The sequence below is a fragment of the Strongylocentrotus purpuratus genome, unplaced genomic scaffold (assembly GCF_000002235.5).
Source record: "Strongylocentrotus purpuratus isolate Spur 01 unplaced genomic scaffold, Spur_5.0 spur5_scaffold_4, whole genome shotgun sequence".
Taxonomy (NCBI): domain Eukaryota; kingdom Metazoa; phylum Echinodermata; class Echinoidea; order Camarodonta; family Strongylocentrotidae; genus Strongylocentrotus; species Strongylocentrotus purpuratus.
In genome coordinates, this window is record NW_022145610.1 from 5774378 (window position 1) to 5791608 (window position 17231).

The window sequence follows — 17231 nt, forward strand, 5'->3', positions numbered from 1 at the left end:
CTATGGAGGGCAGTAGACTGTGCAGTGTGCATAGTCTTTCAGTTCAGACATTTGTTAGGGTTTGTGCCTGCAAACTAGGCTAATAAGCCAGTTCACGGTTGCAGTCTGAACATGAGCAGATAAAGGTCATTGCAGAACAAATTTTGAAATACACGTAGACGAAATACTGGATACGTGCTCATGAAAGTTATGTAATCATTATTCATTAATGCAAAAGCAGTGCACTCCATGATACACAGGTGGAAGTATTCTTTGTAAAGGGGAAACAAAGGCTATTTATATAGCACCTCCATCGCTGTAGGAGTGATTATTTCAAAATGTACAAAGTGGGACATCTTCATGTTTTGAAGATCTATGGATATTCGGGATGATTGCAGTAATGTGCTAACCGTGAACTTGTCTATTCTTCTAATATACAAACTGCAAAAAAGGGGCAAATTCTAATTAAGTAGTTTCCGTTACAGGTTTCACTGTTTGTTTAGTGCTGTCATTGACGTCATTGCGTTTGGGATACCGGTAGATGCTCTCAAATACTTGGCATATTGAAGGTTAATTGAAGAGGGTGTCTGTATGAAAGCAAAACTTAAGCATATCAAAGGGTCATAGCTCTGAGAAACTGACAGAAACTGACTGGTATCAATGACGACCATGGTATGCATATATATAGCCTGCTTAGATATAAAATTCTTTCAAGATCGAAGTGTATTGAACTCAGCTTTATTTTAGGAGGTAGGGAAGGAGTGGGATAATTTGCAAAAGATGTGTATTTTGATTCATGATTTCAATAGGAAGTTATGTTTATTTTTGTGTTTGGAATGGAGTTATTTTGTTATCAACTCTTTAAAAAATGAGTGGGGTTGGGGGATTTTAAGGTTATTTGAATAAAAGATAAAAGACAATATTTTCAAATTACCATTTTACTGCAGTGAAGGAACGCAGGGTATATTTTAAATGGACCCCAAGGGATTTGGGGGGGGGGCAATTTAGCATGCAATGTATGGGAATAGATAATGGAGATTTATTTTCAGCGCACCATGACCAAGTGAATGAGTTCGTTGACTACTCAATTCTCTGATTTTTGTCTAGCTTGATGCAGGACTACCCGGCTCATGTAGGCAATGCGTTAACGTGTTGCTTGTGATTTGATTTTAGTATAACCCATCGGTGTGTTGGCTCAGTCAGTACAGCATCCGCCTCACAACCGGGAGGTCGTGGGTTCGAACCCCGGCCGCGTCATACTAAAAGACGTTAAAAGACGGGAGTTGCTGCTACCTTGTTTGGCGTTTCAACAATAAAGGGATAGAGCAACGTCGATCTGGCACTGCTCAGTGGCTGCCGGGCTCACGATCAATTGGGCAAAAAGAATTTCCATTTTCGGTTTAATAAAATTTGGAGATTTTAAAAGATTATTATTATTTTTCATTGACTCCAACCCAAGTCACCTGCGTCCTTGTATTGTGAAGGTTTAATAATTAATGACAGGATGACACCTACCTTATGAAGGTATTGTTTTTTTTCTCACAAGGGTGTAAAGTAATTTGTGATTATAATCCGCTCTTTCATACTTTTGAAATTGGGTTATATCCATTCTGACTTGATTATCATGCAATAAACTAGCTGTTTGAATAGCAAAATTGAAATGCAAGCATGAAAGCCTGATAAAAAGCATATACCGGTATATTGAATATAAACGGCACATAACGGCACATCGATCTGGCGCTGCTCAGTGGCTGCCGGGCTCACAATCAATTGGGCACAAAGAATTTCCGTTTCGGTTTAATAAAATTTGGAGTGGACTAAAAGATTATTATTATTATTATTATTATTATTATTATTATTATTATTATTATAATAATGTGTCCAAGCAATAATGAATACCCCTATCTGCAGTATTAAATTGGCCTAATTTGTATTTCACTATTTAGTGCTCAATTTTTTTTTATTTTTGCTCTTCATTTTGACAATGTTGTAAAGTCATCAGGCATTCTCTTCACATTTCTCATTTTTAACAGAACACATATTGTATACCTCAACTGGGTCATTAAAAAAAATTTCTTACAAGATTCAATTACATGAATTTAGATATTTTGACAAATTTTATATGATATTCGTAAAGATCGTCACTTTTAATGATTGTCAAAATTTGATATCTCACATAAGAATGATATAAATCTTGATGTTTTGATTTCTTTGATTCCTTGCCTTTCCCAGCCTCAATCCAAACGTTATTGCTCAGATGCTGAAGTCCAGCTCCGAGATGCTCTTGGAACGTTGAAGTGTGCCCTCACAAGAGTACAGGAGCTGAAAGCAGGAATGTCACAGACACCCGATTGGTTAGAAACAGAACTATTGTCAGCCAGGAAGAGTTTTGATATGCTGTTTTCTGATGAAGAACCTATCTTATAACCTTGAAGTGACCTAGTTCAAGGTATTTTACAAATCCTGGGAATGATGGCAATTTCACTTGATTCAAACCACATTTATACTCGAGCCAGGGTTTAGGGTTCAAATCCCATCCCAGCATTAACGTCCTTTGGCAAAACATCAATCCCACTCTCGACCCAATTATTAATGATTACTATCACAGGGTGCTCAGTAAGAACAGCATTGATGCTGATGAGGCTTCCTTGGCTAAACATAATTGTTATTCTTATTCCACTAACCATACTGGCATCAGACTGTCTACAGATTGAACAAAAATATGACATTACATTGCAGCAATTACAAACATTACAATAACCTTTTGCAAAATTTGAACAAACAGCGTTCTTTTTTTTCTCCACAAATTGGCTTTGGGCCTGTGGTTAAAAGTGATTGCAATCACAAAATAAACATCTTGGGTAATATAGATTCAGATTTTGTTTCAAATAGATAGAGAAATAGTTCAAAATTTAACAAATCTTTGTGTTGTTTCCTTTGTTGTAAAATCTCTTTTTTTTTTTTATACCTGTCATTGTATTTCAGTTGACATTGGTTTGACAATTGAAAATGAGCAGAAATTGACACTTGGCATACAATGAAGCAAATAAAGGATTATATTCTTAATGATTTTTTTGAGAGCATTCTATTGGCCGAGAGGCTATCAAATGTATTCTCACCATTTGTTATATCGTCCTTGTTTTCACGAAGTGACGGTAGTGAGGAAAATCGTAACGTAAAGTGAATGCAATATTTTTCACTACCGTCACTTCGTGAAAACAGCGACGATATGTGCAGGAGCATGCAGTATAGCACCCCTTTTTTCACTGTAAAACTTGTACAAAAGTGCATTAGAGGGCATTGCTCTCTTCCCCCAGCGTGCACCCATTGTATTCATTGTCTTAGCTGCATGCATCTGGTGCAGAGGTAACCTCAACGTGATGGAGAGTGCCCGACTCCCAAAGGCGCATGGCATGAGATCGCAAATACTCACAATTATATATCGTCGGTGGGGTGACAAAACCTTGTATCTCAATTTTTTGAGATTTTGATCTTTTTGCATAATTTTGTACCTAATGGCCTACGACACCATCTGATAAATCCATGGAACGCTTCCTTCTCGATTTTTCACAAATTCCACACAAACACCCTTAAACTAAACCTCGTAACTTTAACCCCCTTTGAAGCTGCACGTAATTCCTTTTCCTCATAACTCACACACGGCCTAACAGTACCGAAGTTAGTGTATTCAAATCCTGGTAACTTATTCAACCAAATCCTCATAACTCATTCAGAGTTGAAAGTAAGAACTCGTATCTCAATTTGAATACAAACTAAAAACTCGTATCTCAATGTAGATAAACGCAAAAAACTCGTAACTCACTTTCAAATATAAAAACAATTATTTTACTGTATTTCAACAATGACAGTAAAAATAGTATAAATATTCCAGTTTTAAAAAGAAAGGATGGTGTCACAGCACTAAATTTGTTGAGACAGGAAAGTTTTTTCGCTCTCCTGAAAATTCATGATTTTTAAGATACAAGGTTTTGTCACCCCACCGACGATATATCAAATATTGCATGCATTTTGTTGTTCAATGTAATTCATAGTCACCTCCAATTTCAGAAATCCCCTTGTGCCATTATATTTCAACCTAGGCCTGTGTCTTCTGTGAAATTCAAAATTTGTTAGCTCATATATTTTGATGTATTGAACGGAGGAGCATGCAATATTTGTAGATTAATGATGCCATTAATAAAAAACAATAACATCTTTTGTCAAGATATTTAAAATATTAGGTGTTATAAGCAAATTCAGTGGAGAGAAAAAAAATATTCAAGTATCTATGATTAATATAATTGGAGGCAATTATGTACAGTACAGCTCAATTGTACTGTGAATTCAAAGTGTAAATGGTTATATATAAAATTATTAAATTCTGTAATAATAATTGTGATAACAGTCTTGTCTCATATTTGACATTATGATATTGTCAATACTTCACCATAATGAAGAAGGGTGAAATGGTAAAGGAATAAGTCAGAAAATTAAATGAGGTAGAGTGACAGGAGGAGGAGGGGGGGGGGGTGGGAGAAGGGGGCAGTGTCAATTTCAGAGATAAGTTTTTTGAAACATGAAATAAAAGAGAGGGAGAGGAGATTAAAAAGGGCAGAAAAATAAAGGGAAAAGAGAAGAGAAGAGAGAGAGAGAGAGAGATGCAACATAAAGATGAGAGAGGGAGAGAGAGAGAGAGAGATGCAACATAAAGATGAGAGAGAGAGATGCAACATAAAGATGAGAGAGAGAGAGATGCAACATAAAGATGAGAGAAGAGAGAGAGAGAGAGAGAGAGATGCAACATAAAGATGAGAGAGAGAGAGAGAGGGAGAGAGAGATGCAAAGTAAAGAAGAGAGAGGGGAGGGGGGTAAAAAAGTGTCTGGCAGGGGTGAAGGGGGAAGTAGAAGAAGGGGTCATATAGGGGTAAAGATAGCGATCAGAAATAGAATGAAAAAAGGAAAAGAAATATAGATGATGGAGAAAGCAATGAGGAGAAAAAAAGGAGAAGGAGAAGAAGAATTGGAGATACTCTTACTCCCTTAAAAATACAAAACAATACATTTAATCAAGGAATGAAACCGTTGCAAGATAGTCTGTGGTGCATGAAATCAAGCATTTATTGTAAAATATAATAAATATGATAGATAGCGAAGCAACATTTCTTTCCGCTATATATAGATAAATGTGTATTAATGTGAAACAATTTACGCAATAAGCAAGGCAGCAAATGGTAGGTAGAAAAAAGTTTTAGAAATATATCAATTTTCTTTTCACACACCCTCAATCCCAACATTGATAATATGTATAGTACGATAAAAGATAAAATTCCTCATTAGATAATCACACAATTATTCAAGGTACAATTCATATGATATAATATAATATAATTTCCTCAACGAAATTATACAATCAACTTTTTTGTTACAAATAAATACTACACTACAGATTTCAGATTGCAAAAATAAATGTTGTAACATTAAATCTGATACATGAAATAATAAGCACAACACAAGCATAAGCATAGGTACAAAATGGACGCCGAACTCAACGATAAATCAAATATTGACTGTAACCTTGTTTCATAGCTCGTCAACGTAAATGTATAAATATGATTTGACCGAGAAAGATATTCTAAACTACAAGTATTAATAGACCTAAAAGAGGAACACAACATAAGTAATGGTAATTCTACTCCTTCGTATTGGATAAAATTGGTATATAATTTAACTAAAAAATGATGTAAACAAAAACTATAATACGAAAACAATAGTAATCGTACCAAGCTGAACTCAACAAAAGAAAAATATAAAGGATTTTGATCATAATTTCATGCTTCATAGTTCATTGTTCTTTTACCTCAAATGTATAATTTTGACTGTTTTAAATATATGTACAGTTTACCGGTATGCAAGAATACGTCTTGTAGTGTAAAGGCTGGAAAAGAGGAATGATTATGGTATGCCTATAACGTTTCAGAATCTCATTACGGCTTGAAGTACAAATGTAATGCACGTACATCCGTTCATATGACAATGCTATTGACATGGTACTATATATTACATTATTCATAGAATAATTATAATTGATTCCCGTTTGTGAAGGAAGTAAATGATTTAACTCTTTTACAATTGTTGCTTTGTAACTATTCATGTCAAACCCACTAAAGGCAGTATATTTGTGTTGCATATGATTCCCTTTTAATGGTATTTGCATATGAATGAGTGTTTAGGATAAAAATTTCAGTTAAAACTTTCAAGAGATGGAACTATTTAAAAAATCAATTGCATTCATTCATTTGAGGCAAATATTATACACAGACCTAAAAAAGAAAATGATCATAATATACGATCAAAATATTGACCTCGTGCACTGAGGTTTGTGACAAATTTATCACCCCCCTTAAATAATAACATATCTTAATCTATATTCAAGTATCTATTATATATTATTTTCGTGAATTACAAAACTACAATTAGAGAAAAGATTATCTTGTGGAAACTGACCCACAAAGCTACACTTGTCAACACTAAATTTGTCTACACTCGTGATAAAACATTAAATTATATTACAATATGGACGTTACATAGTGTAATAGAAGAATACAAGTAAATATTGCATCAAACATGAATAGCTGAATATAAAGAGATATAAATAAGCTAATAATCTTAATTAACATTCGATAATTGGCATTCCGAACAATAAATAAAAAAATGAAAAATATGTTTTAAAATGTGTTAAATGGTACATATATCTTCTCTCCCCGCAATATTTTTGAAAGCAAAATGCGCTTATGGATTCAATATTATATTAATCTTATTGGTGAAGTTAAGATTCTGAAAGAACATAACAATGACAAGCATTCTGATATAAAACCCTCTCATCAAAAACGTCATATGATATCCAAACCATGCTCATTTAAACACTCTTTAGTAAGTTATAGAATAATCAGTTGGTCCCCGATTATTGACTTCACAAGAGTTAATAAAAAGATGTACGTGTCACATTTCTACGGCGCTTAAAAACACTATAGTCTTAAGCGCTATATAAATGTTACTATAATAATTATTATCACATTTTAGAAAGAACTCATGACTGTATCACTATCATAAATATAAGGAAATGATTATGCACAATTGAATGATGATTCTCGCATCAAATTTGAACAGAGATGAGAAAAAATAAATGTAGTCTGAATTTGGAGTTGCTATGCTACTTTTAAATCAAGGTGATTCTTTATAATAATAATATTGTTTCTTCAATAAATAATTAAATATATTCAAGATGAGATGAATAGTACAATACTGTTTCACATAAATATTGTCATAAATAAACATGCTATTAAATAACATAAATATATATATATTCCTGAATACAACGTAAAACACAATACATTGTACCTTTCCTATAGTACTTAGTACTACAGAACGGCAAAAACAATAAATGACAGACAGAGCACATAAGCTTATAGTACTGTTATAAACATTACTGTCTGATATCCTCAACGTGGAATACACGAGTATGTAATATATATGATTATATATTTTCGTAGAATTTGAAATTTCAGTAATTTTTAATGTAATCATAGTGAATTTTTTAGTCTACATGTATGAATACATCATGATATTGAATAGGCAATTTTGTTAAAGATTCCAATAGATGTATTCAAAACGGAGCAAATCAATTGTAGTAAAATAAACAGTTAAGTAGAAAGATTCAAACCCTAGTATAGGCTGACAACTGATACGACAGCGGTGAATATCACCATACTTAAACATTAGGGTCATTACCGACCGAGTAAAGAAACAAATAAAAAGGAATATTCTTTGAAAAAGGAAGGAAAATGAAACATTTCAAGAAATCAGCTGCTATATTGACTGATGTTTTCTTCCCTCTCCATTGACTGGACTCAAAGCCGACTCAAAGCCGATTCAAACCTGGTAAGGATTGTCTTAAACTCGATTAAGACGTGGAGGGTTCTGGGAGAGAACACTAAGCTGTTTGTTGTATCTTCAAATTCTGGATAATTATCTACAGCCAAAACACTGTAGTTACGTGATTCCATCTGCAATTGAAGAAAATATAGAAAAAGTAGAGAAGAAATAAATAATTAGAAAAATGACTGATTTAAAGACAATGTATAATAGGGTATAATTTACACAGGGAAGCAACATGGTATTCGTGGGGTTCCTGCGCTATCTCATACCTTGTTTTAATGAAGTTGACCTTATTAAAAAATGTTTGTGTTTAATATAACTAAAATTGATCTACATTTGCAGAATAAAATGGGAGATATATATTTTAGAATACATGAGTGCCTTTTCACGGCGGCTCGTTTAAAGCCCGGTTTATTGTACTTTGTATTAAGTAACAAGTTGAGCTATTGATAAAATCGCACGTGATTGACTGTGAGTAATATTTATTCATTTATTTTGTTTTTTATTGTCAGCAAATTTAGTGAAATGGGGCCCCGGTCAGGTCGGTTTCGTTGGGGTTGACTGGAGTCATCAATGTTTGAATGGTTTCGTTGGGGGTGACTGGAGTCATCAATGTTTGAATGGTTTCGCCAAGACTTTTTACTTCCATTTGGAATTTTCAATTTGCGAAAAATTTAATAAAATCAATAAAATCACTCAGTATATACAATCGTAATTTGGAATTGCCAATTTACGATCAATCAGATAACTTACGTATCGCTGAGTGAGTCTAATCATCGCGGTGATACAGTTTCTGGCGTGGGTAAATTTACCATGGAAACTATCTCCTACAGGAACCACGTGACTTTCATCTGTCATTATACGTTCGAAGACCCGTCGGTAGATGTTTAATTGATGGTGCAGAATAGGAAGAATCTCATTAGACTATTCGTGAAGAAGGAAAAAAAAAAAAAAAGAGAATATAAGCTTAAATTATCACTTTATTCTGAAGAATAATGGTGGTAGTATTAGAAGTAGCAGTAGAAGAAGAAGGCGAATAAAAAGAGGAAGGAGAAGAAGAAAAATAAGTAAAATGAGGAGTAGTAGTAGTAGTAGTAGTAGTAGTAGTAGAAGTAGTAGTAGTAGTAGTAGTAGTAGTAATAGTAGTAGATTATGATATTGATGGTGGTGATAGTTTCCATAATTATCAACTCAATACATTAATTGATTAAAAGTAAACGTTTTTATTCAAATCTCTTACTATGTGAAATAGCTTGGTCTTGCTCTGCAGTAAATTTTAAAACATGGATAAAAACAAATATAGTGACCCTTACCTCATTCTCCAAGATGATTTGGGAGGCCAAGGCTACGGGTAAGTTGTTAACGACCACGTTAACAGGAGCCACAGTAGGGTCTGCAAATCGTCTTACTCTCTGTAAAATAAACAAAGAAATGCATTTAGATGCTGATGCACAAATAGGTCTATGTAGTTCTAACACCATAGGCGTAAAGCTAAACAAAATGTCATCCACGGTTATTTGGGGTCAAGACCCCTATCTTATGTATTTTGAGGTGTGTCACCCCCCCCCCCCTTGTCTGTGCCCCTCCCCGATCAACAAGTTTGGCTATATGCCAATTACCGATGCACTTGAGATAATCTTAAATAATCATGCAGTCATTGATATAAAGCAATAGCTACTCTTACATGATACATGATGTATGATAGGCGTGTACAATGGATCCTCGTTACCAAGAACGCTGCCATAACAAACTCTCAAAATGAAATAATTTTGTCATTCCGAATTCCTTTGTTTTAAGTCCTGATATATGAAGAGTTCCTGATAACAATGTAAGTTTGCCTTCTTACAAGGGCTATGTTGAAACAAGGTTTTATTTAGTACAAGTAGTACCTGCCCGGCGCAAGCGACCGCAAAACAAAATTTGAAGAAAAAAACCTAGAGCAATTTTGATAACCATGTCCATCACCTTTCGAAAATTGCGAACCTGACAATGACGTCATTCGTAATTAGAACATGATCTCTATTGGACATACAATAAGTAATGACATTTTCACGAATTTATTTCTCGAAAGACTTTGCGATCCTGTTCTCGGGAAAATGGTTATGTGCCAACTAGGAACAGACGTACACAATACTTTCTCTCGTTACTGTTTTAGAAACAAAACAAATATTTTTGATATCCACTTTCTCTCGCCTTGGTTGACATAATTACTCCTGTAAATAGGATCCAATTAACAGCTTCGTGGCCATTGTACTGAAACGTAGTCAATTATAGAACAACAAAATACAGCGTTTGCGCGTGACACGCATTATGACGTCAACTATTCACTACTTTTCCACAAAGAAGAAAAATCGATTCTGTTGCAACTGAATACATCTCAATAAGTGCTAACTTGTATCGAAAAGTAATTAAGACTCTCTAACAGAATTCTTCAGAACAGAAGATAGAAGTTATTGAAGCAGTTTCGTTATTTATTTAATTATTAATGTATTTATCTATTTATTTATCTGTTACAACCATATAAACAAATTGGATTTCAAATAAATAATTAACGATGGCCGAAATTAATTACAATGTGAATGAAACTTAGTAAGGTCTGTGTAATAAACATCAAATAAATAAATAACACAAATTGAATATGATTATAATATAGGGACGTTCCGGCTAATCACCGTTATTGTCTTTAAACAAAGATTAAACTGATTACATAGATTTTCCATCAGGGCCTGTACAAGCTAGTGGGCTGCCCTTTAAATTCTATGTTAGTACCGGTAAAATATTTCCCTTTTATTTATTTATTCATTATTATTTATCTTTTTTTAAGATTTTTTTTTTTTTTAGGGGGTTGGGGGGGGGGGGGGGGGGGTTGGGAAGAGGATGTCCTCTGATTTCTCCTTATAGTCCACAATAAACCGGTTTGGACCAGATTAGGACATGACCAGTTTTCTCGACATCCTTCCGATGTACTATTTTTCTCGACATCCTGCCGAAGTTTCTTTCCTTTTTATTATTCTTGTTGGTTTATTTCGTGTCAATACCCATCACCCTGCCCATTCGCAAATCCAAGTCGACCACAGACCGACATTCCGGGTTTTTCTTCTTCCAGCTTCCTACCCTTCTACTACCATGACTAACGTTTCAATAGATCTTTGCTCACTGTCAACATGATTACCCTTCCAAAGTTTCTTGCATTTTTACATTAAAACAAATATTTTTTCTTCGGCCTACATTACTGATCCCCGAGCTATCATATTAGACGATAGCATCGGAGTTTCCCCTTTTGAAGACGTGAAGTTTTGCTCGCATGCATCATTATTTATATCATGACCACCTGAAACCCGAAAATAAATGCATTTAGATATGAGTATATAGGCTAAGCGAAAATTGCTTTAAAGAAACCGTAAAAGGTGAAAAGTGAAAGCTCTTTTGACTAATACCAAGAACTATGCTGTCAAAAGACTGCCACCTAGTCTTTGAAAGATAAAAAGGTAATTCTACAAATAGTTTGATTACATAGAGCGTAAGTCAATATCGAATGAGTTGCAGTCACAGAATATCCCAAAATACAGACGTCATCAGAGTGATTTTCCACGCTTCGTTTAGTTTGGTGTATAGCGAGAGGAAGTAGACGGTTTGTGTTGACTTTTTAAGGTCGTTCTTCGTCACGAATCAATGACAACGAAATTCCAAAGGTTAAGAAAGAAGGGAAACCCGGATATGGTAGAACAGAGTAAGAGCAGACGTTAATAATTATCTTGGAATTTAATCCCTCTGTGATTGACAATCATGGTTTAGCAGACCTAACATACAAAACGTAGCTTGATACTCGACGGATTTTGAGATATCCATCCATCACTGCTAAGTATGACTCACTTCTTTGATTTGTCCAATGTAATGAGTGACTAAGTGCAGGTACTCGTTGGGGGATGCCCCTACATTTCCCCTTTTTCAAACTTTACATTTTTGTTTTAAATCGGGCTCGGAATAAGTTATATGAATCCTACGGTCCTATTTTTTCAGTGAAAGAGAAGATTTAAGTTCGTTACTCTTTGTCTTGTGAATGTGATATTCTCATTAAATTTACACAGAACTAAGGAAACACTTTTTTTCTTCTTTTTTTTTTCTTTTTTTTTTGGGGGGGGGGGGGGGGTCATACCACTTCGTTCAGAGTGGAATTCACGCTCAAAACATGTAGTTCCCTCTCAAAAGAGATCAGATACTCTCTTGTCTGATCGGGATTGAAATTATATGACGATACTTTGAATGGTTTAGATTTACAAGCCCCGGAATGACTAGAGCTTAACTTTTGCTAAACATTCAAGCGTGCAAAAGGCTAGGATCTCGCAATTTCTCTGATAATCAATATTTTTACTCCTTGATTAACATGAGAAGGTTTTATAGCCAGTGTTATATATAATGACGTCGTAAGTAGGCCTATTTTCTACAAAGCAAAAGAGGACCGAATTAAATTTGGTTAAATGTCATCCATTGAATTATTGAACGCCAAATCTGACTATTTTGTATTCCTTGCAATTTGTTTTACTCTTATACAAAACAAAGAACTTTAAACATAAAATTAATCCTCATGAAAAATGTTTTATATAACATTTTGGCCTTTTAATTTAGTTGACACTTGAAGTTACCTAAACCAACGAAATAACTTTACACCGTTTATGTATGGATGCTTCGAAATGGGTTTAAGTTAAGACTAAAGTAAGCAAGGACTAACTTTAGGATTAAGGTTAGGACTTTAGGCACACTTACGAAATCCTGGAGAATACATATTTCCTCATTATCAATGTGGCAGTCGTAGAGGTACTCAAACAATTCTTGTAAGTAATCATTTAGGGAAGAGATCTGCTCTGCCTCGTAGGTTGTTGATCGAACATTGCGGCTTATCGACGCCGAAAGTACTGGGCTGTAAGAGGTCGTCGATAGAATGATCAGCAGTGCTAGCACCAAGTCTGGTTAGATAATGATAGGACAGAGAGAGAGAGAGAAGGAAGAAGAATTGCATGAAGAAGTAGAAGGAAAGTTTAAATAAAACATGAGTAGAAAGGCGGGTTTGGGATTAGATGGAGAGATGGGAAAGAAAGAAAAAAAAATACAAATTTGTTACAAAAAGAAAATAAAAGTACATAAATTATATACCTTTTACGCACAGTTTTTAAAAAATAATATTATTATGAATCTAAGGGTATGATATTTGGGTTTTGATGATGCATGCACATTGGGTTTAATTTGTGCTACAGGCCTAATTTCTTAGTGCACAGGGGTGAAAATCCATGCTATTCGGACTCATATTAGAGATCCCTTCGTTTTGGGAGTTGAATCCATTCCAAATTATAGTGGAGTCCACTCTAAAGTGGTCTAAATTACTATTTTGATATTCCAATTTTAGAACGAATTCCGCCCAAAACAGAAATTATCGGTATTTAATCCTGTATGTGCTGCATAGTATTCAGTGGGATTCTAGTATTGTAAGTATATAATAGTTTTCAGTAGTATTAAATGTATTCAATTTTGATAAACTGACTATTTGATTAACGTGACAAGTACGTTATATTGCTATAAACTTCTTAATACATTTTTAAACAACCTTAACGGTAAGTACTTCTTTTGTATCTGTTTGAATCTTCCAATCTCGCTCTCTCTGCCTCTCTGTATACATTCCTATATCCTCTCCTTTTCTTTCCAGTTCCATATTCATCCACTCTCTTTTCATTCCCTACTTCAGTATGCCCTACATATTTTCCATTGGAAATTTGCCCCCCCCCCCTCCCCTCTAGCTCGTTGTCTATCTGCCCCCTTGTCTTTCTCTCTCACTCACTCACTCACTCTCTCTCTCTCTCTCTCTCTTTCTCTCTCTCTCTTCCTCTCTCTCTCTCCCTCCCCCTTCTCTCTCTCTCTCTGTCTCTGTCTCTCTCTCTCTTCACCTCCCCTCTTTCTTAATGGCACGTTCGCCGTCTCCTATGCTCTTGTTCTAATTCCTTAAAAACCCATGAAATAAAAGAATATAACAAGAATAACGACGCACTAATAAGTTTCACAAATAACTTTTGAAACTATACACAACATAATATTCTGCCGTGAATTCCGTGTACAGTCTGGTCAATATTTGTCAAAACTAAAATGATATCAAAGAGTCGAACTTTGGACTTTCCATTCACGTGTTACTATTTATGTTATGCTATTTGCACTCTACCGTGCAAACTAGTATTTACTTTCCGAATAGTTTGAGGTTAAACTACAATATTGTGCTATTCAGCTGCTATACGCACGGTAGAATTATCTAAATCTTTAAAAATACAGATCTGATATTTTTCGTAATCACAGTCATTCCGGTTTTTCAGGAAATCGTTTACAATTTCGAAAAAATTGCCCTTGAATATTTCAATTTAGCCTTCTGTTGTGTATTATATTAGAGAAATAAATTGTACTTCGTTTAATATTCATAACACATTCAAAACTATTCCGTATATCTTACTGGGTGCTCTAAGAATTTGTTTATGTAAAATCAAGACAGTGTTAAAAATGATGCAATCTCAATACTATATTCAAAACATAGATTAGAATTCTTTATTGAGTTCAACTGAAGCATATTATTCTATACAGCTCGCATAAAAACGCTTTACTTTCAAAATATTATTACCAGATAGAGCGAAAATGGATTTAGTAATACTTACTACTAAGGCTGCACATTTTGCTGCTGCTCCGTTGAAATCGGTAGTTGATTAGAGGTTTGACCACGGGGGTGGTTTGCCGAGAAACAGGGGCATCACCCTGCTCGACCACGGTACATCCACCTTGATTACAAGACTGCGAATCCATATTGCGTATTGCACCAAAAATCTCGACTCGTTGAAAGCAAATGCACCAAATTATCCAAACTCTTCCGTGAAATTGTTGTCAAGTTATCAATTTCAATAATCATGCAGCTCAGTTCTGCAACTTTTTGTTAATTGTGTTAAGCTGCGCTGCGGAGTTTGCAATGAAGTTGACGATGAATGAATGGATCATTTATACACATGTTTACTGAGGCATAACATCATGCATATTTATTTTAGAGGCGGAGCTTACCGATCACTTCCGGAAGCCTGTCCTCATAGAGATTGCTTTATTAATAGATTCTGATATCAACGCTTACAAAACTATATATTCAAATTTACCTGGAAAATAATTATCTTTCTGTAAAAGATAGTCAGTTATACATGCCAGCCAGTGATTTGTATTTTCCCGTTTTCTACCCTCTTTCCCCCTTTCATCGGAAATTAATTTTGTATAGTTAGGTAGAGTTTTTAAATAATATTTTAAAGTTTTTTTAATGTGTCCCTTCTTTTGTTTTAATTAAGCAAGTAGTCTTGTTTTGTATTATGATTAAAACTGTAGTAGTAGTAGTAGTATTTATTTTCGTATAAAAAACATAGTAAAAATGCATAAAATACGATGGATAGCCCACATTCAGCTAACCCGACATGGGAAAGCTGGTCTTCCGTGGGGTCCGGAACTGGTTGATGTCCGTATGTTTGAGAATGAAAATCCCTTTTTTATTGCGTGATAATATTCATTATTAACATAGCTGGTGTATGATACCGAAGATGAATTCAATTTTGACAAACTGTTTTTATTTCTTGGTAGATAAATAAGTTCGCTTCCCCAACTTTCTTCATTTCAGTAAAACAAATTGAATGACTATTCAAATATTATAACGGTCATAAATGAATATTGTTTATATTGTTTTAAATATCTATAGCAAATATACTGCTGTGTGCTGTAACAGAGTAGTTGTCCTCTCTCTCTCTCTCTCTCTCTGTGAGTGGTTGGGTGGTTGTATACCCATTAAGCTCCAAAACCTTGGTCTCTACTATTTGGTTGTCCATGTTAGATAATCGCACATTTCCCCCCTCTTCGGATCGACTTTCGCTACGCCGCGTACATACCTATCTTTCCCTCTCCCCACACACCCCTATACCCCTCTTCCTCCTCACAGCATTGACGTACTGATGGGAGGGGGCACCACAAAATTCAAGCGTGGTTTATTTCTAATTCAATAGGCCCCCTGGATCCCATGCCAATTAGTGACCTGCCAGTGTCCCAAAAAAGGTATCAAAATATACTCATCTGACCGTAATTAAATGCCTAAACCCCTGAGCCACCGGGGTTCCGCCCCCTTGGACCCCACCAGGGGCCCTAAGGCAGGCCCCTGAATGCTCATCTGACCGTAATTAAATGCCTTAAACCCCTGAGCTACATGGGGCTCAGCCCCCTGGAACCAACGCCAATTAGCGACCTGCTAGTGTCACAAATAAGGTATCGAAATATGCTACGCCTCTTGACCCCCACCGGGTCTGTGCCCCTAGACCCAACACCAAATTTATGCTACGCTTTACCAGATCGTAGATATTTTTAGCCCCCCCCCCCACCAACTTTAAGAAACGTTTCGCGGGGTCTGCTTGTAACATGTAAAAGTGGTCGTGATGCAAACAAATCTTTTTTGCCCCCCCAAAAGTTTTTGCTCATTACGCCACTGCCTCACATCATCCCATTTTTGGATCAGTTCTTTAGCTGTTTCTTTTTGCGGCTCGTCCCTCTTTTAATGAAAATTCCACTTTTTAAAAAAAAGACTTAAATCCCATCTGTACTAGTTTGGCTAGGAGGGATTATACCACACAGAAGGTCACTGACAGGTGGCTATCTCATCAACTCAGCTCTCCATTAACATTAGAAAAAGAGGATCACGGGGGACCAATGGTCACTGATTAGGCATTGTTTTCTATATAGAGGGAGCAAGTAGCTACAAGTAGTACAGTGGGCCTAAGATCATCATTGCAATTAAATACTCATTGTCATCTTTCTTCAATCTGTCCATGTTTGGTGCAGGGGTGGGGATATATTAAAGCTGGGAGGAAGTTCCATAATCGGGAAGCGGGAGAGAGAGAGAGAGAGAGAGAGAGAGAGAGAGAGAGAGAGAGATGGGGTGGGAGTATAGACTGTCAAGGTAATCTACTGGATATATGAATCACTAATACAGATTTCCGATCATGATGTCCACCACATTCCTTGAACATTTTGTATATCCATGTGGATTGACTCACATAGAAGGCGTAACATCAATAGAGGGGGATACCCGTGGGGTCTATCAGGAAGACACATCTCGATGTGAGTAACAATCAGTTCAAATGCTCATTAAAAAAATGTTGTTAAACATAATTTCGAAACTCACTTTATTGAAAAAAATAATCATCTTATTTTCATATTATATAAGATATAAAAAGTGTATAAAATATGGTAATAGTGATAGCAGTAGACCTAGTATC

The 17231-nt window shown here is 35.3% G+C and overlaps 2 protein-coding genes across 2 annotated transcripts in view; one reads left to right on the forward strand and one right to left on the reverse strand.

Moving 5' to 3' along the window:
- LOC575313 (uncharacterized protein C1orf112) overlaps positions 1-3048 on the forward strand; it is a 32386-nt gene extending 29338 nt beyond the window's left edge. Inside the window, exon 18 of the mRNA XM_030997651.1 lies at positions 2212-3048. Coding sequence (XP_030853511.1) covers positions 2212-2406 — 195 coding nt within the window. The 3' untranslated portion in view covers positions 2407-3048. The remainder of the gene's footprint in view (positions 1-2211) is intronic.
- Positions 3049-5074: 2026 nt separating this feature from the next.
- On the reverse strand, positions 5075-14891 carry LOC105436690. The gene is made up of 5 exons (XM_030998102.1): positions 14601-14891; positions 12679-12878; positions 9228-9326; positions 8668-8838; positions 5075-8042 (listed from the first exon to the last, which is right to left on the reverse strand). The coding sequence occupies exons 1-5, from the start codon at positions 14743-14745 to the stop codon at positions 7887-7889; spliced, it is 771 nt and encodes a 256-aa protein (XP_030853962.1). The 5' UTR covers positions 14746-14891; the 3' UTR covers positions 5075-7886.
- Between the last annotated feature and the right edge of the window lie 2340 nt (positions 14892-17231).